At 48.8% G+C, this 27,472-nt stretch overlaps 7 protein-coding genes across 7 annotated transcripts; 3 read left to right on the top strand and 4 right to left on the bottom strand.

The window, feature by feature from the left end:
- Positions 1-680: 680 nt before the first annotated feature.
- On the bottom strand, positions 681-3,350 carry LY79DRAFT_694135 (ATP synthase F1; the record flags this gene model as incomplete). The annotated part of the gene is made up of 4 exons (XM_060564791.1): positions 3,059-3,350; positions 2,453-2,977; positions 2,171-2,389; positions 681-2,026 (listed from the first exon to the last, which is right to left on the bottom strand). Exons 1-4 carry the CDS (start codon positions 3,243-3,245, stop codon positions 681-683), a joined length of 2,277 nt encoding a protein of 758 aa, XP_060410521.1. The 5' UTR covers positions 3,246-3,350.
- Positions 3,351-5,417: 2,067 nt separating this feature from the next.
- On the bottom strand, positions 5,418-13,443 carry LY79DRAFT_522776 (beta-ketoacyl synthase domain-containing protein; the record flags this gene model as incomplete). The annotated part of the gene is made up of 6 exons (XM_060555477.1): positions 5,418-5,897; positions 5,981-6,063; positions 6,140-6,508; positions 6,595-12,101; positions 12,255-12,724; positions 12,799-13,443. 6 exons carry the CDS (start codon positions 13,441-13,443, stop codon positions 5,418-5,420), a joined length of 7,554 nt encoding a protein of 2,517 aa, XP_060410520.1.
- Positions 13,444-15,233: 1,790 nt separating this feature from the next.
- LY79DRAFT_522726 (aromatic prenyltransferase) lies at positions 15,234-16,610 on the bottom strand (the record flags this gene model as incomplete). Its single annotated transcript, XM_060555471.1, has 1 exon — positions 15,234-16,610. The coding sequence occupies one exon, from the start codon at positions 16,608-16,610 to the stop codon at positions 15,234-15,236; it is 1,377 nt and encodes a 458-aa protein (XP_060410519.1).
- Positions 16,611-18,054: 1,444 nt separating this feature from the next.
- LY79DRAFT_694119 (multicopper oxidase) lies at positions 18,055-20,811 on the top strand (the record flags this gene model as incomplete). The annotated part of the gene is made up of 7 exons (XM_060564790.1): positions 18,055-18,364; positions 18,418-18,577; positions 18,634-18,673; positions 18,746-19,201; positions 19,277-19,555; positions 19,625-20,280; positions 20,766-20,811. The coding sequence occupies 7 exons, from the start codon at positions 18,055-18,057 to the stop codon at positions 20,809-20,811; spliced, it is 1,947 nt and encodes a 648-aa protein (XP_060410518.1).
- Positions 20,812-21,287: 476 nt separating this feature from the next.
- Positions 21,288-22,169, top strand: LY79DRAFT_592906 (Alpha/Beta hydrolase protein; the record flags this gene model as incomplete). The annotated part of the gene is made up of 2 exons (XM_060561486.1): positions 21,288-21,405; positions 21,475-22,169. The coding sequence occupies 2 exons, from the start codon at positions 21,288-21,290 to the stop codon at positions 22,167-22,169; spliced, it is 813 nt and encodes a 270-aa protein (XP_060410517.1).
- Positions 22,170-22,988: 819 nt separating this feature from the next.
- LY79DRAFT_522724 (multicopper oxidase) lies at positions 22,989-25,189 on the top strand (the record flags this gene model as incomplete). The annotated part of the gene is made up of 8 exons (XM_060555470.1): positions 22,989-23,097; positions 23,158-23,284; positions 23,341-23,398; positions 23,460-23,561; positions 23,624-24,171; positions 24,231-24,342; positions 24,434-25,015; positions 25,070-25,189. The coding sequence occupies 8 exons, from the start codon at positions 22,989-22,991 to the stop codon at positions 25,187-25,189; spliced, it is 1,758 nt and encodes a 585-aa protein (XP_060410516.1).
- Positions 25,190-25,538: 349 nt separating this feature from the next.
- LY79DRAFT_582566 (GA4 desaturase) lies at positions 25,539-26,720 on the bottom strand (the record flags this gene model as incomplete). The annotated part of the gene is made up of 1 exon (XM_060560268.1): positions 25,539-26,720. The coding sequence occupies one exon, from the start codon at positions 26,718-26,720 to the stop codon at positions 25,539-25,541; it is 1,182 nt and encodes a 393-aa protein (XP_060410515.1).
- Positions 26,721-27,472: the final 752 nt, after the last annotated feature.

Here is a 27,472-nt window from a genome sequence, read left to right as displayed (position 1 = left end):
AGAACTCGGGATCCCGTCCGCTCTCCCATAGATAAGCCAGTGAGGGCCGGATTAGTAGTTGGGTCGGTGACGACCAGCGAATACCTGGTGTTGTATGTTTTTTGTTGTTTTGATATTTATCAATCTTGCTTGCAGCTCCAGAGAACAAGGAAAGTAGCAGCACAGGAAGATACAATCATACCTCTCCTACTTCTTTGCTTTTTCCTTTACTTTAATTAGACCTCACACTCTGGCTGTCATTGTTGCTGTCTTCTCTAGAATGTTCGTCTCGGCGTATGTTTGCAATTGTCAACTTCTGTAGAGTATTATTAAGCCAGTAGCTGCGCCCAACATTTGGTCATGGTTCATCACGTCGCAGGGGTCGTTGCTTGTAGGCTTAGCTGAAATTCTATTTGTAGCGCAATCCATAGTGAATCCAAAGGGGAAAGGGCGATGTAGCTAATCAACCTAATTGAAAAGAAAACGTAACCTTGAGCAACAGGAAGAGAAAATTGTGTAGTATAGGTGAAGCTGACAGTTGGTGATGGCGTATTGGTTTGTATGGCCGCTTGACACTCAGTTGGCCCGACCACCGTCACAACAGAGCAGCGGGCAACGGAGAGCCTTTAGTCCCACTAGTACGTAAGAATAGTCTGCCATAGTTCCAAAAGAAATTAGTAAGTTTATTCAGATTATCATCGTTAGAGCGGCTCCTCATCCATCATGCATAAACCGTCATCGTTTGAGTCCCAGGACTTTCGCTTGTGAAGCGAGGGCACCCAAGTGGTCTCACGCGACTTCAGTATGTCCTCGAGGATAGTGTTCAGGATGTATTCCTCTTTGGGCTCCAAGTCATCTGGGTTCTCGCTCACCTTCGTGCCCTTGGAGGCCTGCACAAACATGTCCCTCACGGACGGCTTGGTTCGAATGACATTCGTTTGAGACGCTGGGTTGAGGCCGTATGAGCCTGGGTTGTTCTGGGTAGCCGAACTTCTCTCTGGCTCCACAGCGTCTTTGATCCTCTGCGATGCAGCGTCAACAATGACAGGCACGACCTTACGCACAGCCGTCTTGGCGATGTCGATGACAGCTGGAGCAATCTTCTGAACGCCGGCCTTGATGACGTCAAAGATGCTTTCCTCGTCAGCTCGAGGACTGCTGACGTAGAGACGGTCAAGCTTGTGCTTAGGTAGTTCCATGAGAGTCTGCAAAGCAGCCTCCGCTGCGGCGGCGCGCTTGAAAGCAAGAAGGGTGGCATGCTCATGAGTACCTGGGGGTGCGTCGAAAGAAGACTCTGCGCCACCACCAAGACGATTGAGAACGCCTCCAAGTGCTCCCTGGGCTGCGCTTGCAATGAATGGTTTGGCGAAGCTGATTCCCTTGGATAGCACGGGTCCAAGGAAGTCCAAAAACCCTTCTTCGTTCGAAACTGGCCGCGTGGGCGCCAAGAGGCCCTGGACAAAAGCTTCTTGCTGACCCTCGTAGCGAGACAAGGTCGATCGGTTGACTCCTTGCAAAGGAACGCGAGGGAGCTCAATTTCGGACTCTTGTGTTCCCAACATACCCTTCTCCTGTAACTGTGCGATTTGGCGATGAGCCAAATAAAGTCCAGCCTCAGTGAGGTAGGGCTGAGAAACTTTCGCAATTGCATCCAGCTTGGGTCTGAATGCGTTATACTTGGAGTTGATTCTGCTAAGAACCTCGGCTGTCTCTTGGGAGTCTTCTAGCTCCAAAAGTGCTTGAAGAGAAGCCTCGGCAAGTATTGCTCTCTCGGTAGCCCCCGAGTTGATGGAATTGTCGACTGCGTTTGATGTATTTCCATCAACGAGGGCACTCTCAGCTCCGCCTACAGTCGAGAGGATGCCACCGGCTATCGCACCGATGGGACCGCCAATAGGCCCAAGGAAGGGAGTGACACCTGATACGACAGGTCCCGCGACCTTCGCAATTGACTTGATGATATCGAAGAAGCCTTCCTCATCTGAGCTTTCCTGAAGACTTGCGCCCGAGCTGTACTTGATCTCCCCCAAGGGCGAGACCGCGGCATCTACGCGAAGGCCGTTGTAGCCGTTGTTATTGTTGTTGTAGTAGCCGTTCGCGCCGTTGTAACCGTTGGCGCCATTGGTGCCGCTGTAACCGTTGTGACCGTTGTAGATGTTACCATTGATGTTCCGGACCTCAACACGAGGACGAGAGTTGGTATCGGCATCGATCACCTTGATGCCAGAGCGCTGAGAGTCGGGGAATTGGCTGCTATCGAAAAGCGCGAGAAAGGCGTGGTAGTTGTTTCCATAAATGCCGCCAATAGAGTTGCCAGAATTGCTTTCGTCGCCGCCGCCACCATAGCAGTGGGTGCCAATGGCCACCAAAGAGTTGTTGGTGGCCTGGAGGATTGGAGCGCCGGATTGACCTGGTGTTGAATGATCATTAGTCAACCATCTTGCAGGACCTAATTAGATAACCCTCCACGTACCTGCAAAGGTCGAGACTCCGTACTCAACCATGTGGCGCTCGCTCTTCCCAATATCATAGCTAGTGGGCGCGAACTCCTCGTACATCCGGGCACCCTTTTCTATATTCTGTCCGTTCTGGCCCTCAAGGTACTTGTCTCCAGGATATCCAACAACACCCAAGGTGACCCCATTTGAAGAAAGAGGAGTTTCCTTAAAAGGGATGTTCCTGAGGTTGCCCGTGAAAGGTCGATTAACCTTGATGAATGCGACATCGTTGGCTCTGTTTCCAGGAGCCTCAACCCATTTAGCCGTAGTTATTATCCGCTCTCCAAAGCGAGCTTGGACAACGGGAGTGCTGACGGAAGCACGACCAGAGTACCCAATGTAGCACTTGATCTCGGTAGCACTCTGAAGGCGGTGACCCCAATCGTAGACCACATGTCCGGCTGTAACAACGGTATCCGGGCTGATTAGCCAGCCGGAACCCATCATCCAAACACTTTCACCTGGTCGCTTGTTGAAGCAAGCTTGGATCTTGACGATAGCTAGAAATAATGTTAGCGTATTGACATATACAGTGGCACGGTATCTTCTTGACCCCGATCTCAGAATACGGGCAAGCTTACATCGGAATTTGCCGCCATCAGCAAAGTCCTTGATGTCAACGAGACGGCGATTGTCATTCTCAAAGACAGACTCGGTCCCATTACTGCCATCATCAGGCAAGATGGCCGACTCCGCGGGGAGATCAGGGTTGGAGGACTTCAGGCTCCACACAGCGGCGCGAGCAGTAGCAGGAGCGTTGTAAGACATTTCGTTTGAATGGATGACTTTATGTTATAAGGGCTGATAGTAAAGAGTGACAAGAGCGAGAGTAATCCCAAGAAACCGAATGGCTGAGATGAAACTTGAGGTGAGAGCGTCTACTGAGAGTGTGAACTGATTGTGGATAGTGGTGAGTGGAAGAGAAAGGTAATATCGAGGGTTATGGAGGTCTTTATATGTTGCTCCATTTGGGCCTTGTTCAGTTTTGCAGATTGGACTAGTGTTCTGTCGTCTGCTGTTCGATTTCTCCTGAATCATTCTACAACCTGTATTAGACACTACACCAAAAAAAGTCGTATAATACTCGGGACCAAAGTACTAGTACTTGCTAACCTGTCTTTCTCCCGGGAAGATCATTTCTTCTATCTATTTCAGCCGCAGCTGAGGTGATAAATGTGCTTTCGAAAGATTAAATGGGGCGTTTTGCATTCTGGTTACTACATAAAGTTTCTCTAGACCTAAATAGCTTTCATATACTTTTTTTTAATGGAGCATTATCTTTCTGAAGTCATGTAACTGATTTGTGCGGCGCAGAGTGACTTCGTATTGGTTTGAGCCATCATTGCAAGGGAATCACTCCACCACGCTTAAATCTATAAGATCACTTGATTACTGAGAAGAGAGCCGAAAACTCCGTTGTAAGAATTATTCCAAGGAGTCCACTACTGAGTCTTTCTAGTTCTTGGATGGAATGCCAGGCAGGGGCTGAGATATTGCAATACATGTCCGAGAGCGATGCAGACTTAATGATGATAGTCACCACGTGCATACTCGCGATGTATTTTATGAAGGATCGCTGAGACTAAAGTTATTTTCTGACCTTTGGACCAAGACAAAGCATATGTGACTGGCTTGAATCAGGCTTTTCTGATACGCTGCCGAGTGTTTACCACATGCTGCTGTTGACGACGGGTTTCAAGGACATCCCAAAACTTCCTCAACACAATTATATGTCTGGACATGCCAGACAAATAAGAAAGCATTTGTTTAGTAAACGTTTATTGTGTTTTCAAACGACATGTATAACTAGTCTTTTAGTCACAATTTCGTACCGGTTTTATAAGCTAAACCCGCGAAAGCTCGATGGAAATAGTGAAAGTAGGTGCATAAGAGAATCCGTGAAACCTTGCTTATTTGAGAGTCTGTAAATGTGATAGATCAAGTCTGTGTTTACTGGTGGTTAAGTGTGGACCTATTAGAAGCCCAGCCCGCTCAGCCGGCCGCCACTTACATACCGATCAGTTCAACTCAGCTAGCCACTAACGAAGGATGTTGAAAAGCAATCTAGGCCGTGATCGGCAACGGCGGGAATGTTGGATAACGCGCCAACTTGGATAACGTGAGGGGAAATATTAGTCAGAAACTGAATAAATGCAGCGCTAGGCCAAAAAGGGGCCCTTTTTCATCAGCAGAGTTCGCCCATGCAAAACCTTGCCATTTCAACACGTACCTGGATAAGAATGACTTCTAGGCCCCTTATTTGAGGGGGAAATACTAGATAACTGCCCTGCTGCCACCTATTTTGTTATAAGGTCCTTATGAGGTGCCTATAAGCTATCTAACACTTAGATATAATAATAACTAAGCAAGGGTTAGGGTTATATATTATAAAAGTGCTATAAAATACGTTTTATTAACTTTTGAAAATTAGGGTTAGGGTTACAGGGATGGTCTGGTACATTTTACCTAGTTAAGGTTTAACTTAATGCGCTTATATAAGCAGTAAGTACTCCTTATTTGAGGTACGGGCTGTTATCTAACTTCGCCGCCGTTGCCGATCAGGGCCCTAGTATTTCTATACTTTAGCCACTTTAGACCGGAGGGAGGCGGCAGTAACGCTAACGGGTGCGTTCGAGCCGCGACTAAGGAGATGTGGCGTACGGCAGCCAGCCACAAAAGTTTAGACGTCCAAGAATGGAAGTGACGACCATGCAGAGACCAGGATATATTTTTTCTTATGTCCAGGCTGAAACTAGGCGCCGAAAAAGGCCTCATATTCTTTGGCGAACTCCTGCGATGTGAAGCTCATAGTTTGAACGACGTTGTCTGGCCAAAGGGGAAATCTGTAGTGCGTATCATGCAATAACTTTTCCTAATCATCTCGTATCTTTGTCATTTATCTTCTATGTACACTACATTGTAAGATCTGTCAGATCCAATCTACTTGTTAGAGAAAGCGTAGTCCCTTAACCATCGGTAGGCTTCTAACACGGCTTGCCACCCTGGCGCTGCGGGGTCTCGGCTCGTGTCACAAATATGCGGCGCCCCAGGTACCAAGACCAGCTGACCATCCACGCCGCGTTGCTTTATCTCCTGAATTGTGCGGAGGGACTGTTGCCACGGAATGAGATCATCTGCCTCGCCATGGACCAAGAATGTCGGCGTTACATAGTTGCCCTTTCGAACTTGGGCCAACGGGCTGCAACATTGAATTTCATCCACTGGGGGCTGTGGCAATGCGTTCCAGTTGACACCAGGTCTTTTAGATGCCGCAGAGCTCTTGCTAGGTAAGCCACCGATGACGACCGGTAGTGTCTGTGCCTTCCAGTTCATGTGTAAAACGATGCGAGCGCGAGGATCGGTATGTATACGTAGGTCAGATAGAGGCTCCCAAGCGCCAATGACACTGTAGTTCGTAATCTGTATTTTCCATATTCAGGATCTGAGTTTTTTATCTTTCGCCATTGATTTAGGCGTTGCTAGAGAAGTATCAAGAGACTTACGGGCTCCTTTTGCACTGCTTCGAGTACATCGTACTCTTGCCCCTGATCCGCTGCTCCAATGGGCTGGATCGGATTCCTCCACCCTGGCGGTTCCTCGGTGTTAGCATGTTGATACATAGGTTGATGAACAAGATTATACCGAACGTCGATCTGACTTACAGTCGTCCTCATAATCAGTAGGGCAGTAGAAGGCCAGAATGGCATTAGGAGGTCGAATACCTTTCCCTAGAGTCGTCCAGCCTGTTGACAATGCTAGTTGCCCTCCTGAGGACCAGCCTATGACGACGATATTATCAGGATCAGGCTTAATATCTGCATTCGCTAGCTTGATGTGTGGTAGCTTCACCCTGGCCCACTCAACCGCATCACAGACATCTACCATCGGCCCCTGTGCTAGCCGAGTTTCCGGGCAGAGTCGGTGGTCGAGACTGACGGGAAGAAGTCCCATATCCAGCATGATGCGCGTTTGTGGATCTCGGACATCTTTTCGGGAAAAGAGAATATGGCTACCGCCATGTATCATTAGGGCTGAGCATATGCATAAGTGAGTGCGCAGACTTTGATTTTCTTTAACAGTACGAATCTCAATTTTCAATTAGCTGTTTGAAACGTACCAATTGGCATCTTCTTCGTCGGGTCCGCTTGATGTGGACAGTAAATGTCTGCATGTATATCTTGAGACCCCACCGTCTTGTACACCACCTCTTGTATGTGAGCACCAGTCTGGGGAACTTCTTTCGTATTCTTTTTGTCAGCGGTGGCCATTATCTTCGACCGTTTTTGTGTAGCCGCGTTTTGCTGGGATTGGAACCCGCAGACAACGCGAACTGTCCTGGCCTCTAGACTCGATCCATCGGACCAGAGCACATGACGAAAGCCGGCCTCCATGAAAGCCTGCTCCCAACGCTCGATACTTGCCAGCGCGTGCTTACGACCGTCTTCAAAAAGCCACCAGCCCTCAAGGAGACCAACTATGACATCAAACACGTAAAGCGGGCGTGTTGGGGTCATTTCAATCAGTGCAAGAGCGCCGTCCTGACGAAGCATCTTGCGGAGATTGGCCAGACTCAACGAGATATTCCTGGTCGCATGGATACAGTTGGTTGATATAATGACATGGAACGCCTCGACGAACTCTACTTCAGGCTCTTTCTCAATGTCCATGACGCCAAAACTCATACCACTGATGTCTTTGAAGGAAGCCTTGGCCTTTTGCACAAGCGTTGGTGATATGTCGGTAAAGCGATACTCAAAGGGAATACCGCGGTCTTTCAAGAGGCTCACAATGTGGCGTGTTGTGCCTCCTGTTCCCGCCCCAACCTCAAGGACACGGAAGCAACCATTTCGTGGGACTTTTGTGTCCGTATTTGATTCTGCTTGAGTGAAAGCCCGGCAGAGGAAATCGCCAAGAAGCTGTGTGGCAGTCACTAGCATGGGCCAGTCTCTGTACACCTCGTCTAGCCACTTTTTGTTTGCCCGGTTTCCGAACAGGATCTGCAGCGCGTCCATTTTTCCTACAAGACAGGCTTCTAGGTACGGCCCGACGGCATGCAGAAGTTGACGGATTGCGGCGTTGTGTGGATGCTTGCCCAGAATCTCGTTGAATATCATTTCACCGGTCGCAGTTTCTATCCTTTTACTGGTCCGGGAAAAGATATCATCGCCCGTCGAGATGATGATGTTCTCTTCTTTCAAGAACTGGTGGAGCAGATTTACCAGCTGTTGGTGTCGAGGCAGAATTCCCACGATTTCAGGTACCGGCTGTCCGGGTCTCAATGTTTGCAGATCGCAGCCAAGGTTTTTGAAAGCCTCTACAGTATACGCCAAAATCAAACGTTTATCGTCTGGGTATATGTCGGACCAATATTCGAGCGCATGTTTTGCTGCGCCAAGTTCGTCGAAGCTGAGACGAACATCGTCAAACAGTTTGTCGATCGAGGTAATAGCTGGCACCACTGCGGAACTCGTACTTAGAATGGCGTCGCTTGGACTGTCCTCTGTTTCTTCGCAGGACTGGTTGGGGGCCAACCCGTTTGCCATAAAGCGTTGTGGCTCTACTGAGGATGGGTTTCTAATCCCATCGTCCTCAGCATCGTTCTCGGTCCCGCATTGTAGCCCAAGTTGACTGTCAACATGGGCAACTATGGCACTGATATCTTCAAAGTTTGAGAATGTGGTGAGGTCGACTATCACACCCAACTTCGTAGCAATGTCGCCCACTATTTCGGTAGCACCCAGAGAGTCGATTGCGATATCAGCGAGACGCGTGTCGCTATCTAATTCTTCTTCGGGCACATCAGCAACGTCTGCGATAATTCGGATTACATCTGCGCGTTTGCCCTTATTTTTTGGTTTCTTGTCCGGCTGCGTCGTTGGCCTTGTCCCGCGTCTGGAAAGTTCGGACTCATTGACAGACCCGCCCAGGATCTGTGCCAGAGAAGCACGCGAGATCCTCTTGAAGTTCATACCAAGTGAGGTGAGGACAGTCTTCCCGCTTTGTTTTTCAGACACATAGACGTCAACCGATATATTGTCGTTGTCAATGGGGGTTGTGTTTGCTAAGATCATCCAGTCCCCGGCGTCTGGAGAGAAGCCAGGTCCAATCTGTAAACGCTGAATGAAGTGGCAGACGAATAATTCCTCCGCAGACAATTGTTGGTTGAAGTAATTGACGAGAAACCCGCCGAACTGCATGAAGCTGTCAATCATGGGGGTGTCGACTAGGCGTTGGTCAGGCGGGTCGTTGCTATTCGGTCTTGCTTTGACAGTACCTGCAGCTTCGTTTCCAATGGACGCTATGGTCTTGATTCCCCGGAATGCTTCAGAGTATTTGACGATCTGGCTGAAGGCCCGATAGATATGATTTCCACGCATGCCCTCGGCGTCCGGATGGTTCATGACCTGTTCCCAGCGCCTTTGTCCTATTAAAGCGTCGAGCCGCCTGAATTCCTGCGTTGCTTGGGAGTCGGAGCGTTGGCGCAGGTGCACGAAACCAACCGTTGTCTCTTGTGTCTCAGCAGAAGCCGCACCGTCTTTCTCAGTGACAAAAATGGAAAATGACCATGATGGATATGTCGGCTTGTCGAGGCGTTTCAAGATCATCGTGATATCGGGAGCGGTTTGCTCGAGGTCCAATGCCACTGGAGCCCGCATGGCTAGGTCCTCAACTGTGGGAGTCCAGTTCGTGGCCTGCGAGTCCCCCTGAAGCGTGAGGGCAGCTCTTGACGCCACCTCTATATATGCTGAAGCTGGCATAACGCCGTGGCGGCACATGAAGTGACCCATGACGAGAGATTGGAAGCGTTTGCTGCTTGCCGAGATGCGAAAGACTGCTTCTGTTGACTTGTCACCTTTGACAAATGACAACATCTCGGGATCCACTGGTTCTCCATGTTGCACGATGCTAGGGTCTTCCTTCGCAGCTGTTGCTCTGGTGTAAGATAGCCAATGTCGAGTCTTTTGAAACTGGTATAATGGTAGACTTAAGTGACGATACTGTCGCTGTTGAATCCGGTGAAACGGCCAATACTGTACGCAGTGACCTTCCTTCCACAATTTTATAGTAGCATTAACGAGAGAGTCTTGCGCATTTGACGTTGTTAACTGCGTAGAAACAAATGAGTAGCTGTTGGGGTGTTGAGCGCATTTTTGGACGAGTTGCGTATATGAAGATCCTCGACCCGCCTCAAGCCAGGTAGCTTGTGGGTATCTGCTCATGAGCCTCTGGACTGCTTGTTTGAAATATACAGGGCGCCGAGAATGTTCAACAACAAGGTTTCTGTCCGGCTTTCGGTTGTCCTGTGTCTCGCTACAGACTTCGATATGGATGACGGGCTTCCTCCAGTCGAGTTTATCTCCTAGCTCGGCCAGGTATGGGAGCAGTGGCTCTGTGAATCTTGAGTGGAAACCATGCGTGTTGTTTAGCCTTTGGCTGCGAATGGAACCTCTGAACTGGTCGCTGCTAGAGATCAAGGTCTCCACACCACGAATAGACTCCGAGGAGCCTACAATAACATGACTTTGGGGGCCATTAAAGCACGCGATCTCGGCGTAACCGTGCTGGGTGTTCACTTGCTTGAGTATGTCGTCAACCTGCTGCCTATCGGCTTGCAGAGCAATCATCGCGCCAGCCTCTGAACCCCAATGCTTCTCAATAAGTGACGCCCTGCCTGCTACGAGTTTGAGAGCGTCAGGCAGACACAGCACGCCCGAGATGCAAAGGGCTGTCAGCTGCCCGAAGCTGTGGCCTATTACTGCCGTCACTTGCAGCCCACAGTCCATCCAAGCCTTGGCGCATGAATACTGGAGAGAAAACAAGGCAAGATGCAGCGTGACACAGTCAGTGAGTGGTGTCTGTTGAAAGATATCGGGATAGAGCCCGCCAAGACCCAGACTTAGCAAAAGGTCCTGACAGTGGTCGAGATGGTTGCGAAGGATATATGAGGATCTCCAAACGTCCCTTGATAGCCCAACACACCGGCTCTCCTGACCACCAAACAGAAGAATCACAGGCGGCGGAGAGGACGGTGTTACAGACACTGGTCCACTCTCTGAGATTACTGCACATAACACCGACTCGAGGGCGGATACGTCAGAAACGGAAGTCGACATAATATTGCTCAGCGCATGGTTGGTCCGATGAGAAAGATTGAAAAGGATATCGGCAATACTCAACTCGGACGCTCCATCAGACCTTCCTCGTCGTAACCAGTCGAGCAATTTCTGGCAATAAGCAGACAAAGAAGCTTTGGTATATGCAGTTATTACTACAGGCCAGCTTGAAGGCGGGGAGCTGTCTTTCGTAAAACTTATCCTATTATCGGTGGTTTCGGGGATGGCCGGCGCCTCTCGAATAATGATTGCAGCGTTGCTTCCGGCCGCGCCATAATTATTGACACAAGCGATGCGCTCTGCTGGACCCCAGTCGGTCAGGATCTTTGGGATTTCCATGCCGTCAGGCTCTAAAGCGGGAATCCGCGGGTTCAAGGACCTATAGCTCGCCTGCGGGGGGATCTTCCCATGCCTCAGCATGAGAATAGCCTTGATCAAGCCAGCGGCGCCTGACGCAGCTTCTACATGGCCAATGTTTCCCTTGATTGAAGCAAATCGTAGCTTAGACTTCCTCGATGGCCCACCAAAGGCTTCTCGGATACTGGAAACCTCGATAGGGTCACCCACGTCGGTTCCGGTCCCATGAGCCTCGACATACGTGACGTCCCCGGGAACGACGTTTGACATGTACATAACCTTTCTCAAGAGATTGGCCTGAGATTTGGCGTTTGGCACAACGATGGGGCCGCCCTTGTCATTCTGGCAGGTTGCCGACCCGACGACGACCCCTAGAATCTTGTCACCCTCCTCTATGGCGGCGGCTAATGACTTGAGAACCACCACACAGACGGCTTCGCCGCGGCAGTAGCCGTCAGCGCCTGCGTCGAACGGTTTACACTGACCCGTAGGACTCAGGAACCCGGCCGCTTTGAGGTCTCGGTAGTCATGAGGGTTTGTAATGATGTTTGTACCACCAGCGACGGCACGGCTGCACTCGCCTGTCGCGATGGCACGGCATGCGGTGTGGATGGCGACTAATGACGAGGAGCACGCTGTGTCAACGGTCAAGGCCGGCCCAGTCCATCCAAAGTGGTGGCTCACAGCCCCGCTAAGAAACGATCGGCCAGTTCCTGTCGTGGCATAGGCCGTTGGCGGGTGACAGCTGACGTTTGTAACGTAGTTGTTCATAACGGCGCCAATATAGCAGCCGTAGTCGGTGCAATCCAAGCGAGCATCTGCGCCGAGTTGACCAGCGGACTCGAGAGCTTCGTAGACAACCTCGAGTAGTTTTCTTTGCTGGGGATCGCAAGCCATTGCCTCACGGGCTGACTTGTTGAAGAACTTGTGGTCGAATGAGTCGTAGTCGTCGAGGAAATTGCCCCACCACTTCACTTGAGAGACATCCTCGTCAAGTTGGTCTAACCCGACTCTGGCAGGCGCCCTGCCCACCATCGATCGTGCATCCAACAGCAGCTCCCAAAGCTCGTCCACGGAGTTTGCACCAGGGAAGCGCCCTGCAATACCGACAATGGCAACTGAATGAGGTGGGAAGTTGGACGAGGGACATTCTCTTAATCTTTTCGGGGACTCTGTATCGTTGCAAGCATGATTTGATGTTGGAGTTAGGATCCCATCATCTTCGCTGGTTACCGGTGATTTATAAGGACATGTGTGTTGGATTACCTCCTCGTTAAAGCGCAGTTCTTGAGACATGATTCGGAACTTGGATTGTTTTGTTAAGCCATGAAGCGTCATGTGTCGGACATCGATGTTTCCTGCTAAAGATAGCGGTAGTGGGTCTGAGGCACCGGCTAGGGCGATGAACTGGTTCCCGGGAGGTAGAGAGGCCATGGCAAGTTTGATTGTTGTGTACCATTCGACGGGCTTTAGCAATGTGTTGTTCAAGACGTGCCGGACGAGATCACCCCGAGTAATGACTGATCCATCCGTAGCAGATCTTACGGAGACACGCAGATCTGCAGGAGTAGGGAATCGTAGGTCAGGGACCTTGTTGAAAAGCTCCACGAGCTTCTCTACTTCCGGGTTGTACACAGAGCAATGAAATCGAGCGTAAACTGGAACGTCATGGACAGTAAGCCCGGCACCGACCAGGGCGTCTCTCAGTTTATCAACTTGGCTGCTCAGACAGGTGATTGTGATTGAGGTTTCTCCTGTGACAGCGGATACGTATGCCTAAAGTAGATTCAGTCCATATTTCTTTGCGTCAAATACCAAAATAATGGGTTCGAGGAGGAAGTTATTATTACCTCGGGAAAAGCTTGAAGGACGTTGGTGGCATTTTTCCAGCTTTTGACGTCCGGCTGTTTCCCCCGCACAGAGATACATTTTGTCTCGGTCTGCATCGCGTCCTTGTCGACATAGGCACCGATAAATACCGCTAGTCGAAGAGCATTTTTGGCCGTCTCAAAAATCTCTTGTACGTTATTCGAAGACGCAACAGTTATGGCACTGAGAAATCCGACGCAAAATCCTTGTACCCCGCCGTGTTCCAGTCCATCTAGCAACATCCGTTGCGGATCTTCTCCATGTCCATCTACGGACTGTAGAAAAGAAAGATACTGTGTCAGTTGGAACAGGAAGTTGAGTGGTAAGGAGAGGACAGCGGGCAAAATAGGAGATGAACATGGAGAAGAAGTCGCGTGCGCCAGCCACTCTGAAAGACCGTGTAGGTATGATTTGGCGGGAACCTGTGCCAGCTCCGGGTCGAGATGTACCGCCCTGGGCCAGAACTTGTGAAGGTCCTGGGCGGCGACAAGCAGTTCGGATAACCGCGAGTCGGAAGTCAGATGGGTGCGGAACTCGGAGAGGTCCTCGGGACATAGTCGTCCCTGCGGCCCAAATAAAAGCAAGGATGGAAAGTACGTTGCCCACTGTCGTCCTGATGAGGCCATTTTGTTTTCTTTTGTTCTTTGCTATAGAGGCTAATACTGTACATAACAAAGGAGTTGATATCAAGTCGAAGTTGGCAATCATAGGAGTCTTAGCTATTGGTCACAAATAAGACAAAATACTTCAGACTCGTCCTTTAACATATGTTCCAGCCGTTATATAAGCCTGTTGACACTGAATTATTTCGCCCGGCGTTTTGAGCGGTTGTGTTCTTCCGTTCACAGGCCTCAACAGAATTAAGAGTCCCACAGATTAACACACAAAATGTGGTGTGAAGCCAGTTTGGTACCCGCTGTAATCAAAGTAATGTTACCTTCTTTGTGTCGTAAGGACTTCCAATTAGAGCATGCATAGTAAATTCCTGTTTCTCTTTTCTTATGCAGTGGAAACATGATTTGAAACCCATCTGAAAACACTGTGCTTACAGAGTTATATCGCGAGTCATGTCAAATCGGTAAAGTTCTTGATCCACCTGCTGGCAGTATGGCACAGTGTTAGCTGACAGAGAAAATTGCGTAGGATACTAGTCTAAAGCTTGACGGTGATGCGAAAGATTAGAGTTCTCGGATAGACTTGTCTGCCGATTGTGTGAACCCTGGCCATTCTGCATAAGGTTTCACCTCATAAGGCTTAATCCTAGCACGAACTTATGAGTTCGGTTGGCCCAAATGGACAAAGTTGGCGCATAAATGTTAGATTCATTTCAACGCCATGACGGGTTTCCCTATCCCAAGAGGGGAAATCTGATGGTACGTGCATTTCCCCACAATCCCTATATTGATGGGGCTGCATCGCGTATAAATGGGCTGCTCTAGTGTGAAGTAAGAAGCTACAAGCGGCAAGTTCACCCGTGTGAACACTTTCGAGTGTTGAGCGTAAATTGAGTTTTTCTGCATCGCTTACAGAATTATCCGCGATATCTCCTTTAACCCCGGAAGCCGAGCTTGTATACCTACCGTCGCAGATCAGACCTTTGGGTCTAGGTACAATAAAGTGAAACTTTCTCAGCTGCCTACGAATCAACATGTGTTAAATAAAGACATAAGTCCCTTCCTTTTAGAGCCAGGTCTTATAGTTAAAGTATTCCTTTTGTTATATTGTCTAAGTACCTAAAACGGTAAAAGTTAGAAGTAATATACAATTTGTAGCTTCAAGTGGGAGGAACTATATAATTTCGACGAGGTCTACTATTTCTAAGTCTTTCTATGACTGTGGATAGCTAGCATTGTGTACCCATGAGACTTTACGGGGGAACGACTTGGACCAGTACCTTCGTACGCTTCCAGGTTTTTTGCTTGGAAGTTACTTCAGTTTGACTTCCAGCCATGGATTAAACGTTTCATACTGGCAAAGCTTTAGATAGAAGGCCTATCCAGTGTAGGTAGGTGTGTAGAAGGTCCCTCTCTTGATAAATTTTTGATCGTCAGTTGTTTTCTCGTCAGGAGCCTTCAACTTGATCTTTAGTTGAGAGACCTCGAACTAACGCTCTGGGTATAAGCATGGACACGACTATTTCGCTGTTATACTATACAGAGTGACGTGCAGCTACCAACTAGGTCACACTTACTCCTATTACGAAGTGGTAACCCTATCCAGCCGTCCCCCGCCAATATAACTTGGTTGTTGGGGGGTTTGTAGCTAGGTACAGGTCGATTGCAAACACATGTTAGAATTCTTTTTAAGAGTCATTAATGTGTAAGTGCATCTGTGAGAAGCCTGCTGTGAAATTCCCTCAATAGAATCCCGCGTTAATCCAGTACAGCTACTTGTGACTAGCGCAAGTTATGGCCTTCTAATGGCTGCCTATAACGCGTTCCGCGATAGCTCTATGAGACATCTTGTGTCCTTGCAAACGGTTGGGATGAAAACCCTCTGGAGCAATGTATGTGGTCACCTGCAACTCGCCTTGCTTCACCATCATGGAGAGCCACATTTGCGCACCTCGGGATTCATCTAGCTTCCTATGCGAGATGATCTTGTGCATCGTATCCCAATAGGCGTTCACATACTGACCTCGACCGTTTTTCTCCATCCAGTTGGCTGTTGCCGAGGCGATGGCCTGGTCGTTAGTGCCGTAGTGACAGACGGGGATGTAGAACTTGACGTCGGGCAGCACTCGACCGTGTCCAATTTCGAAATAGTATGCAAAGGTCCCCCAGAGACCAACTGTTTCGATTCCGTCGGTCAGTGGGTTATACTGCGGCGCTCTGGGAAGATCTTTGTCCTGAGGGAAATCGTCTGGGAGGTCGCAAACAGCTTTCATGAGGTCCCAAATCATCGCTAACATGTTTGGAGCAATCTCAATAATCCCACCCATAGTCAAGATAGACTTAACGCTATCAAAGGAGGTTCGCGACTCAACGCAGTAAAACTTGAGACGGGCTTCGACTGGATTCACCACGTCGATGCCAAGCCATAATGGTGCCAACGTTAGGCCGAGCCTTGGAGCGTCGATCTTGACGAAGGATAAAACAGTTGCTACTGTAGGACTCTGGGGAATGGCAGTGATGATTGCATCCTCCCAAACTTGCATAGGGGTGAGACCAACTTGGCCGAGTTTTCGCGGGAAAAAATAAGCCTTAGGAAGAATGTCGCTGCCTAGGAACTCGAAGCCGAGACACACATTCGTAACGATAGGCCTTTCGCTTGTCTCCAGATATCTGTGCCATTCAGAGTCATAAAACTTGACGATAAAGTGATTGAATAAGGTCATGTCGAGAGATGGAACCTGTGACTTCATCGAATATAGAATTTCCATGGACGGCCGTATGTTGAGAGGGTCCATATAGGTGCCAGCAAATCGACTGAAAGGCTCTACCACCATGCGTACCTCAGGCTTGGTGTAAGATTGATTCCATCTCCAACTATACTCAAACCTGGTGCCGTCAAGGGAGAGGCCGCTGTCTGGCCGATCTGAATTCATGAGAAGGGGGGAAGGGCCCATCCTTGGCGCGATCTGGTGATAGATAAAGAGGAGAGTCTCATACTGGGCCTTGATGCTGTAGCCGGCATTTTGGAGGAGTGCTGAGAAGTGAGGCCCGGCCATGTTCCACCAGTAGTCGCTGTGCTCGTCCCTAGATGGCAGCCACTTTGAGACTGATGGCAAGACCAAATTCCGAGTCAAATCCTGTTTGGTATTGGACTCTGCATCAATGTCTCCATCGTGCATCCAGGACTTGGTCTTGTCTCTGGCGGGCTGCACCTTGCATCTTAGCAGATGAACGTGTCTGGACATTTGATCATCAACTTACGGAGTCCCATTCCACGTATGTCGGTGCCATGATGCTTTTCTTGTGCTGCTTTTAGCCTAATTTTAGCGGCGGGCTTGTCCGAGCTTTTCTGTCCGTTGGAATCATCCTAAGTCGGAAGGGAAGATTCGGTATAGAATCCACCAGAGACGACATATTTCTTTAAATTTATGTTATGTAGATCGGTTTTATCCTCTGTCAAGTTCGGTTTTAGAATAGTCAATCCAGCGTCCTTGTCTCCATGGCCTATAACACGGCCTTGAACATACCATTCCTTGATATGCTCCCAGCTTCATCACGCCGTATTCTCTCAAACGATACTATTGGATTCCTAGCGAACTCAAACCTACCCCTCTTCTAGCTATTATACGTTAACTCTGTCCTCAAAAGTCCCGTATTTGATACGGGATTGGACAGGATCAGTGTCTTAGTTCCATAATATTTCCACTAACCTAACTCGCTGCTCACCAACCAACTTATGTCAACTGAGATCCAATCTTTTTCCATTTCGAACAGAGCACGTCACACAGAATTTCTTGAATGTAATTATACTTTGCTTGTTAAATTATACTTCGCGAGGGGGTACAATTTCAAACGGCAAAAGTGCGATTTGACGTTTCAAGTCAGGTGACGGAAATCTTGTGAAATTTGGTGATGGAAACAGTGGCGGCTTATGCGTCTGCATTTACAGGATAACTTAGAATGTCTGATACTTCGTGTCGGATGAGGTACCTTCGAACTAACTAAGACATACATCTAAGATATGCACCTTCTTCTGCATGACGACAGTTTCTTTGTTGACTTGTTATGCATTCTAGATCACCCCAGTACGTACTGTATTCACTCAAAATGTAGACCTGATTTCCTTGCTGCCTATATGTATCTTTTCCCAACCTTAGGCACCACAGACAGGGTACAGTTTGTTTCCCTAAGTAGGACGTATCTACATACCAAGATCCGTAGATATACTTGTATACAATTTAACCCTTTAACAGCAGGCGGGGTTATTAAAGTTCTTATTGCTCTTTCTTTTCTCCCGTTTCAAGACAACGCATGTAGTCTAGGCAATCTTGTCGTTGGTACCTTTGCGACTATTACGGTGTAAGATGATGATTCTGCCGTTTGGGAGTTTTGACAATTCTTATGAACGTCTGTGCCCAGTTACCTCGCGCAACTATTGGCAAGACCTAAGGACAACGTGATACCCTCGGCAGTTAATAGTAGTCATCTCCAAACTTGTGCATATCAATTACTGCGATTTAATGTTTCAATCGCAGAGGGATAACGCTTATCCCCCCGGGTGTTTTTTTACTACTTTTCGCCATTCTGCAGAAGCATCTTATATTTTATCATTACAGAATGAATATGCAGTCTTCGAGACGCGAGGAAACGGCCAGAGTGCGACTCGTGGATGGCGGCCGCGCTAACAATGATACAAAGGAACTAAATGGGGCCAAAGCCCTACTTAACTTCACAAGCCAGATGCCACGCCGACATAGCTGGTCAATTCCAGGGGTCCTCTTTATCTTGTTTGCACTGATCTGGTGGCTTCACTGGCCCATCACACATACCGTCAAAACGTTACTCGGGAAAGGGAATAGCTGTGACCGAGAGACGGCTGACCAAGTGGTTCGACGGTACAACCTCACTATAGGAGCCCGATGGATGAACCTCGGTTCGAACACTCTTTGAAATCTACTAGCTAGTGAGGAAAGAATCTCTAACCAGTGTGTACAGATGGTGGATTGTGGAGAGGTATATTCGTGTGTAACGGCGAGAGCCCCTGCCCGACCTTGTTTGCCGAAGAAGGAGACATCGTGGAGCTCAACGTTCATAACGATTTATTCGCCCAAGTATCGATCCATTGGTCTGGTATGAACCATCGAAGGTAAAATGTATGTAAATTACACACTCTGTCATGAGCTGACATCTTTGGCCCGGCAGATTTGGTTTTTACAACGATGGCACTGGTGGTTTAAATCAAGTATGTCGATGACAGGCCATTTCCGCCATTCCGATCTCCCACTATAGTAGCTCCTAGCTAACAGGATGGCAGTATGGCCTCCTTCAACGCGGGAATTTCACGCACCGATACGATACCACGGGGCACTGGGGGTTGAACTGGTATGCCGATCACACCGGTGTGGGTATTATGGACGGTGCTCATGGCATTGCCTACATCGCGCCCTCGCCTTCACGACCTCGTCCGTACCGCCAAATCGCCACGTCTCCTACCGAACTGGTGCTAATACAAGAGGCGGAACGCAACGCCCAGCACTTGCTAGTATGGAACTATTACCGCCGTGATGCCGGCTGGCGGATTCTTGAAATGAGAAGTGAGGGGACCAATCTGAACTGCTATGACTCCATCCTTGTCAATTCCAAAGGCCGCCGCCATTGCCGCCACCCAGAATACTCTTATCTTGGTGGCAAGAGGCTAGATGAATCCGGCTGTGCCATAGAGGCAGGAAACGAGGGTGTCCAGTGCAGTCCCACGGAGGCTGATTACGAGGTATGACTTGTTGATACGTCATGAGATGAATCGTTTGCCATCATTATCAATCCCCACAGCTAAACTGCGACACAGATAATTGAAACACACGGGAAACCCTGGATAATGCTTAACATCCTGAATATCGGCTTTGAGCACGCTGTTCATTTTGCTATTGACGACCATCAGATGTGGATCATTGCAAATGACGGTGGCTTCGTTGATCCAAAGCTAGTGGATGTGCTTTATCTCACGAATGGGGCCCGCTACACCGTTTTAGTCAAACTTGATCGTGAGGCGGCCGATTACGCAATGCGTCTTGCTTCAACAAGCACTCATCAGAACCTCCACGGATATGCCATTTTGAGATATCCGGTATGTTTCCACGTAGTCTTGTTCCCCACACCAAGGCTCTGCGCGTACGTGAAACTAAGATGGTATCAGGCCCTGAGATATCCGCAACATGGAGCTCCAATGTCCATACAGAATCCTCAAAGTGGCTCGCCACCTTGTGTGAACCCCGATGGCTCCATTCACGCCTCATGCAATACAACAGCACCGTCGACATTGGCACCGCACCCTCCATCGCCTCCTCCGCCTGCCAATAAAACTTTGCATTTCCGCATTGGCCATCAGCCTTCGCGGTATGAGAAGCACGTTACTGAGTACTATCTGAACCAGAAGCCTTATCAGCTCTTCCACGCTCAGATGAGCCCGTTGCTATTCCTTGACAACCTGACAGCTACTGAACCACCCATCGTGAGGGATCTTCCTTGGGGCACCACTGTCGACGTGATCGTTCATAACTCGGTGGATGACACAATGCCTCTCTACAAGCACGGTGATCCCATGTTCCTACTCGGTTCCAAGGCCAATGCAACGTGGGACTGGGATACGGTACAAGACGCCATAGCGGCCGGTATCAAGGAGCTCGACCTCGAGAGACCCTCGCTACAGCTGGTACACGACGTCCCACCCCTAGGTTGGGCAGTGCTACGATGGAAAATTCAGGTCAAGGGTGCCACGATGTTGCATTCGAATAAGTTCAAGTACTACGCAGTGAGTGTGCCAATCCTCATCCCAAACTACAACGGCATTTGGTGGCCCATGTTGATTGATGCGCAGATGGGAATGTCGGCTCCCTTGCTCGAGGGCATGGATGAAAGTATGTTGAACAACATACCTCAGCAGGTAAAAAGCATGCCACATGTGGAATTTAAGCCGAAGAATGATGGTGTTTTTGGCTAAAGTTGCACGGGAGATTGAGTTTGTATTGAGAACGGCCAATAGGGTTGTATTGAATTAAGCATGGTCCCCCCCCAGCAAGATCCATAAGTAGCCCTATGTCCTAATGCCTTTGCACGAAGTAACGCATGCTCATGGTAAGATTGCCGACGAACTTAAGCAGCCCAAGGGCCCTTGGCTTCCTGCACAAGCGGGTCAATACTGTAGTCCGTGGTATTTTCCTATCAACAAGGGCGGCCTGTCTGCTTCACCAGCCTGGAGGCTGTAGATTACCGCAATATCATAGAGCTAGGCTGAAGTTTGGTCAATGTGGTCCATGAATACAAAATGTATTCTTTAGGCCTATTGCCCCATGTTTCTCTTCCATATTAGCCATCCCACAATGATATTAGGTTTCATTTTCACTTGCTTCGTGCTTCTGGAGACATCTTGGCATCTAGTCTAAGGGGAACATGTGGTCCGTGAAGGTTTTGGTTGTTATTTAGTTCGTTGTTTGGAAAGTCAAACGCGTGCAGACAAAGCTGGGACACGTTCAACACATATACTAGCCCCTCCTTGGAAGCGCACCTCTCAGGTCAACGGCAGTTCTTTCTGAGAGCTTTAATTGCCATCAACATAAACACCCTGCCTTCTCTATTATCCGCTTTAACCCACCATCGATATAGGCCATGAACATGCTCTCGACTCACATCCCAGTTCAGAGAGTAGAAGCCCGAAACGGCATCATCTACGCATACCGGCGCTTGGGTCCCTCTGAGGGTGTTCCTCTTGTCTTGCACATGCATGTGAGTCGATATTCGACCCTCGGAAGTCAGTGAAACCATTGACAGGAGTTATCCACCACACGAAGGTGCGAGCCTCTATGGGCTACTGGGACCCAGTCTTCATCCGGCCCATTGCGGCCAAGCGTCCCGTTATCATGTTTGATCCTCCTGCGGTAGGACAAAGTAGTGGTGGCACTGATCGCACGCCCACCGACAGTAAGTTCTCTCAGACATTCTTATCGTCAGTTCAAAACGGATGCTGAAATTTTCCGCCCTGGGTGGCAGTTAACGTCATGGGGGATGACCTAAACGCCTTTCTCGACGCACTCTCCCTAGAGTTGATTGACCTTCTAGGATTTTCGATTGGAAGCATGGCATGCCAAATGGCGACCCTTGCGAAGCCAACACGAGTTAGGCGCCTAATCTTGGTCGGCGCCGATCCGTCGGCGCCAATCCCTGGAAAGCACTTCTGGCCTCGAACGGACCCTAACCTAGAGCGGTTTATCGCTCTGCAAAAGAGTGCTACCGAGGCTGAGTGGCAGAACGCTTACATGTCAACCTTCTTCCGAAACGATGAGCAGGGCAGGGCCGCTTGTGATGCTTACTTTGAGCGACTACGTAAGAGCGAGTTCAATGAACGCGCGGCCATCGGCGGGCTGCCAGCATTCAACGACGTGGAGAGCTTTATGATGCAGCTGGGTTCTATCAAGCACTGGTGTGCGCCTGGCGATGAGAATAAGCATTCCTTCTACAGGCTGCACGAGCTTACCATGCCTGTCCTCGTCATGACCGGCGACGACGACTACCTGGTCCCGACGCCCCGAAGTTACGAGCTGATGCATGCCATCCCCAACTGTATGCTGGTTATCTGGCCGCGCTCTGGCCACGCATCCATCTGGCAGTACGCGGAGAACTATGCGGCAAAGGTTAATGACTTTCTAGATTATAGCCTTAACGGTCTTGCTGGACCTTGTTTGTAATGGAATGGGCCACTGGCTTTGCTGGAAAATCAGATGATTAGCGTTTGGATAGTGCGCCGTCTCGGACTTAAGAAAGTATAAGAGTAAGTTCAAAGTCCTGGGCCACAAAAAGAGTACCTAGTATTCATAGCATAAATCTTATGCCTATCCTTTCGTATAATTTATCTGCTCTTTACCTTGCTCCGTCCTAGCATTGACAGTTATCAAACCCCTGAAGAAAGCTTGATCTTCTACAGGAATAACGTTTAAGGGTACTCGCAAACTTAGAATATCCGGTCTACGCTTATTGTTCCCCCAAGCAGCCTAGTCGCGTTTCAGAGTCTGAGGCTAGTTTAGAGCGGGGATTAGGTTCGACTCTGATATCGTCATTTCAACTCAGTTGCTGCAAGTGTATATTGTTAACATCAATACCAATGTCACCGACACTGTAGTACTTCGCGGGGCCAGATCCCATTACAATTAGAGTATATACAGGCATAAAGTAAGTAAAACATCGATCGAAAGTTTGGGACCAGTCAACCAACAGGTCGGATGGTTCGGATCTGTGATCAGTCGGTTATGGACTACCACATGGTAAGACATGATACCAAAACTATATGCCATGCAGAAAAAGTCCGCATTTGGCGCTACCAACATTCATCAGAAAGAAAGTCATAAATGAATGTGTGAAAGGCTAATTTCTACGAAATGGTCTGACACTGTGCGTGATCATACATACAAACGAACAAAAATAAAGGGCATTGTAAAAAACGAGATGTCACTCATAGCGAATCTCAGCAACCTCGTCTTGAGCAATCCATATTGAAAATTTCAGCTGAAATGGTGCAACTCAAAAACGCCTTTCTGGCGACTTTGCTTACGCATGTTGGGCTTGCTGAAGCAGTCCGGCGATACAATCTCACCCTAACCTATGCCTGGGACAAGCAGGGTATTGTGCCATGTGTACTGAGCGATTCGTTTTGAATGGTCCAACCTGACTTGAGTATAGATGGTCATGGCCGACCAACCTATCTTATCAACAATGATACTCCAGGACCAGTCCTCACTGTCGATGAGGATGAGACTCTAGAGGCATTTGTGGATAATCAACTACAAATAGAAACCACCATTCACTGGTAGCTTAGTCAAGATCTGAACCTGTCTCATAGGTAAAGCTAAGGAATCTGTATAGGCATGGTATCTATCAAATTAACGAACCCTGGAATGACGGCGTACCGGGCGTAACTCAGGTCTGCCATGCCCATGCATAAGAATGGATTGACCTGCGTTCTTCTAACCATTCGGAAATAGTGGGCAACTGAACCGAGAGATAACTACACATATCGGTTTACCCCCCATGGACAGTATGGGAGCTACTTCTATCATGGTCACTTTGGGCCTGCATTCTCAGACGTTGGTCACCCAGGCCAATAGTTACTATCAAACTATACACTCATATTGACAATACTATTCAGGGCCAACGAGGTCCGCTATGGATCAAGCCAGCTGACTGGCGCCCTCGACCATACGAGCTCATATCCGAAAAGGAGGACGACATCCGCGCTATGCGGGCAGCAGAGAAGAACCCACGGCACATCATTATCGCTGACTGGAACGACCAGCCAATGGACATGTATCTGATCCGCTTCCGAGACACCGGATACATACCCACCTGCGCCAATAGCCTTACTTTGAATGGGCGAGGCGCAACTAGGTGTGAGTCTGCCCAGGACCTTGAAGATGCTGGCGGGCCCGGACGGAATGAACGTGGCTGTCTTTGGCGGATGCCAGGCTATGAGTATGTCAATGTCGATTATTGCACCGAGACACACCCGGAGCTTGAGGTGTTGCAAGCGAATCCAGGCGAAGAATGGGTCTGGATCAATTTCATCCATTCCGGAGCTCATCACTCGCTTGCCATAAGTCTAGATGAGCATGAGTTTTGGGTTGTTGCTGCTGACGGCGAGTTTGTGTACCCGCAAAAGGTAGTGAGGACACATGTGAACTTGGGAGAGAGGACAAGGTAGGAGCTATCATATATCGTATACTTGTTTCACTTATTAAGCGACAAACTTGTTATAGCATACTTGTCAAGTTAGACAAGCCGGGTGGAGATTATGCCCTGAGATTACATTCTCTTCGATCTGAGCAAATCATCCAAGGCGCCGGCATTCTCCGTTATCCTACTACTAAGGTATGTTATTTACTCGAGAGAATATTGCAGTACGTTCATCTTCAGTAAGAAGGTCGTTCTAACTTGTCTGCTTGCAAAGGATATGTCTCAGCTATCAAACAAGACGCTTCCTAACACTAAGTCATGGCTTCATCTCAACGGCAGTGTCGTCAACCCTCAAGACAGGTGCATGGACGAAATGAAGTTGGCCCCGTATCCGCCTAGGCCGCCGCCTAAAAAGGCCGATTATACCCTCAAATTTATGGTTAACATGACGGGGCCGTCAACTTGGGTACTAAACGCTGCGCCGCACGAATTTTTCCGTCAAAACGTCCCTCCTATTTTATGGGACGAGAAGTCATGTGGAAAGACATGCTGGTCTAATGGGATTCTCAGGAACGGCTCGGTTGTCGACTTGATTATCGAGAATGGTGCCGAAGTTGACTCCAACCACCCCTTCCACAAACACAACCACAAGGTATGGGTTATCGGCCAGGGCGATGGGGGCTTCCCCTGGAAAGACGTGGAGGATGCTATTGAGAATGGGGGAGCTGAGTATTTCAATCTGGTCAACCCACCGCGTCGTGATGGGTTCACTCTCTACGCTGGAGAAGGTAAATTTGTTGTTGTCCGCTACGAGATAGATTTTCCTGCCGTCAGCATGCTGCACTGCCACATGATTCACCACTTTGCAGTAAGTACGCTTTTTCCTCGTCATGTTTGTGTTTGAAGCTAAGTGTGATCCCAGAGCGGACAACAGGTTATTTTGGTGGAGGGGATGGAAGTTATGCCACCAGTTCCGCAGGCGTTGAAGGATAAGCCCCACGTTGAGTTTGAATTTCCCCTACGTTATGGACCACTGGACTGAGTGATACACCACTTTTGCTTCCTTGTTGATTATTCCCAGAGGATCAAAGAATGTTATCTAAATGATAAGTGAGGTATCTCGTGAGTGAGTGGATAAAGAACGCCATATGGATTTACTTATTTTCTCTTATCTTTGGGGGACAGGCCTCCGTGATCTGTTTTGCCACATTTGACTGATGTCATTTGGAATGGAATTTATTGTGTATGGAAGTGCAAACTTTGAGGTCCCTGTTCACTATCTCAGATGCTCTGGGTGAATGGAACACATTTCAACTGTTTGTTGTGTCGGCCCAGTCCCAAAAACTTTGAATTTAAATCCTGTATGTCTTCAAGCATCGTTCCACCATCTCTCACCATATACACCAGACCCTCAGCTCACAACTGCGGCGTACTGGGGCTTTATCCTGCCCGGCGATTTGAAAGGCTGTATGCGGACACATGAGTTGGATCCCTTCTTTGCCCTTGCCCCTGCGCACCAAGGCCTCGCTATCGTAGAATTTGAGAAGATATACTTCCTCTGGCGTCTGTTCACTCAGGTAGCACCAAGCTGGCTCACTCTCCACATCACCATCACTATCCTCCCAGTAGCCAGAGTCCCTTCTTGCCCGACCCAGCGGTCGGATCAGCGCATTCTGACTGTAATAGAATGGCACGCATCCCGGTCGATCTCGGTACGTTCGGGTTAAGGGAGCATACTCGACCTTCCGTGAGACAGGCCGGCTCATATCCATTATGGCTAGCGGATCCCGCTTGACGGTTTCCCAGGCCCGCCAGATGCTGAAGAAGGCGTACCGAGGTCCGTCATAGTTGGCGCCATCCCAGTCCCAGTGGCCACCTGTAGGCAGCCCTTGACCCCCTTCCACTTGCACCTCGGGGTCGATCCCGGCTTTTGCAATGGCGCGGTCCTCGGCATCAATGATCTCTCGTCGTAGTCTGAAGAACTCCTCTCGTTCGGCTGCCGTTGTGCATCCGTCTTCATCGTGGTTGTTCTCGACAAACCAGTCAGGTTCCTTCATGGCGCGGAAGTGTCCTCGGGCCCCTGCCGGGGTATAGTCCGAATGTGCGATGCTAAACGGGGCGAGGGATTCAATCTCGAATCCGGTCTCCGGGTTCATTCCCACAGCTGCCCAGTCCGGTATGTCTCGAAGAGAGTGCTTACGTACAATGGCAGAGCGCGCCCCAAGGGTCTTTCTCAACAGGGCAGTCATGGAAGGGTAGTACCGGCTAGCCATAATCTGCTGGTTATGGACTACGTCAGATGACGGCGAGAAGGGTAGATCCTGGCGCACAATTTGGAACCCATGCTGGTCGTGATTGTAGCTGCTTAGAGGAGCCGGCAGTGACCGTAGGTCAGTGACTGGAAGAAAGTATGTCTTGTTATCTGGCGAGGTTCCCTCGATAATGGTGAGGTCGTTGAGTTTGGGAATATCTGAGGAGTTGTAATAGGTAAAAGCGCCCAAAACCTGACGCCCAGGCTTGGACGAGTGAGAATATGAGTTCTCTGAAAGCTGTGAGCAGTGCTTGTCGGACATTTTGATTACATGAAGCTGTCCCTCATCAAGCATCAATGTCTAAGGCAAAGAGTGAAATGCATATCAAAATTCGAGGTTTAGGTCTCGTCTAATTACGGTATATATTTACCACATTGACAATAAAGTCGTTTCAGTATCACGACCAACCTCGATTTAATCAAAATTCATGCCAAGAGGCTAATCGTTATAGAATATCCGCTGAACAATACCTCAGCTTTGATGTAAAGTAAAACATTCCTTGATGTTTAAAGCCATGACTCGTAGACTAGCTTGAAGTATTTCTGCAGTGAGTGACCATTGCTCTTGACACTACCAAGAGATTTGGTAATCAACACCCACGCTGAATATCCATCGAGTTCTCCTCCGTGGACGAGCGTGGAGCTAGTTCCCTCAGCTAAGTAAGTAGGACTTAAATTCCCTTACTAGAATAGATAGATTCCAAACCTAAAGTATTGCAAGTACAAGGTAAAAGGTTTCATATGCCAAGGACAAGACAGCTGCTCTTACGCCTACAGACCTTAAGGTTGAGTTTGCTTATAGTTTTGGCAAAACTTAAAACTTTCCACAGCTTCTAATATTAAATGTAGCACGTGCGAGTGGTTTCATCCCGCACAGTACGAAAGTTTTGTTATTTCTGGGTCACGGAAGGCCAAGTTCGAATGAGGGGCCGAGCAATAAGTGGATAGATTAGTTACAGGCATCAATCTGGCAAACTTACGACAGGTGGTCTACCAAGAAACCGAAAATGCATG

Source organism: Colletotrichum navitas, assembly GCF_030913465.1.
Source record: "Colletotrichum navitas strain CBS 125086 chromosome Unknown LY79scaffold_67, whole genome shotgun sequence".
Lineage (NCBI taxonomy): Eukaryota > Fungi > Ascomycota > Sordariomycetes > Glomerellales > Glomerellaceae > Colletotrichum > Colletotrichum navitas.
Note: the sequence above shows the minus strand (reverse complement) of the source record. Positions and strands in the feature narration are given on the sequence as shown.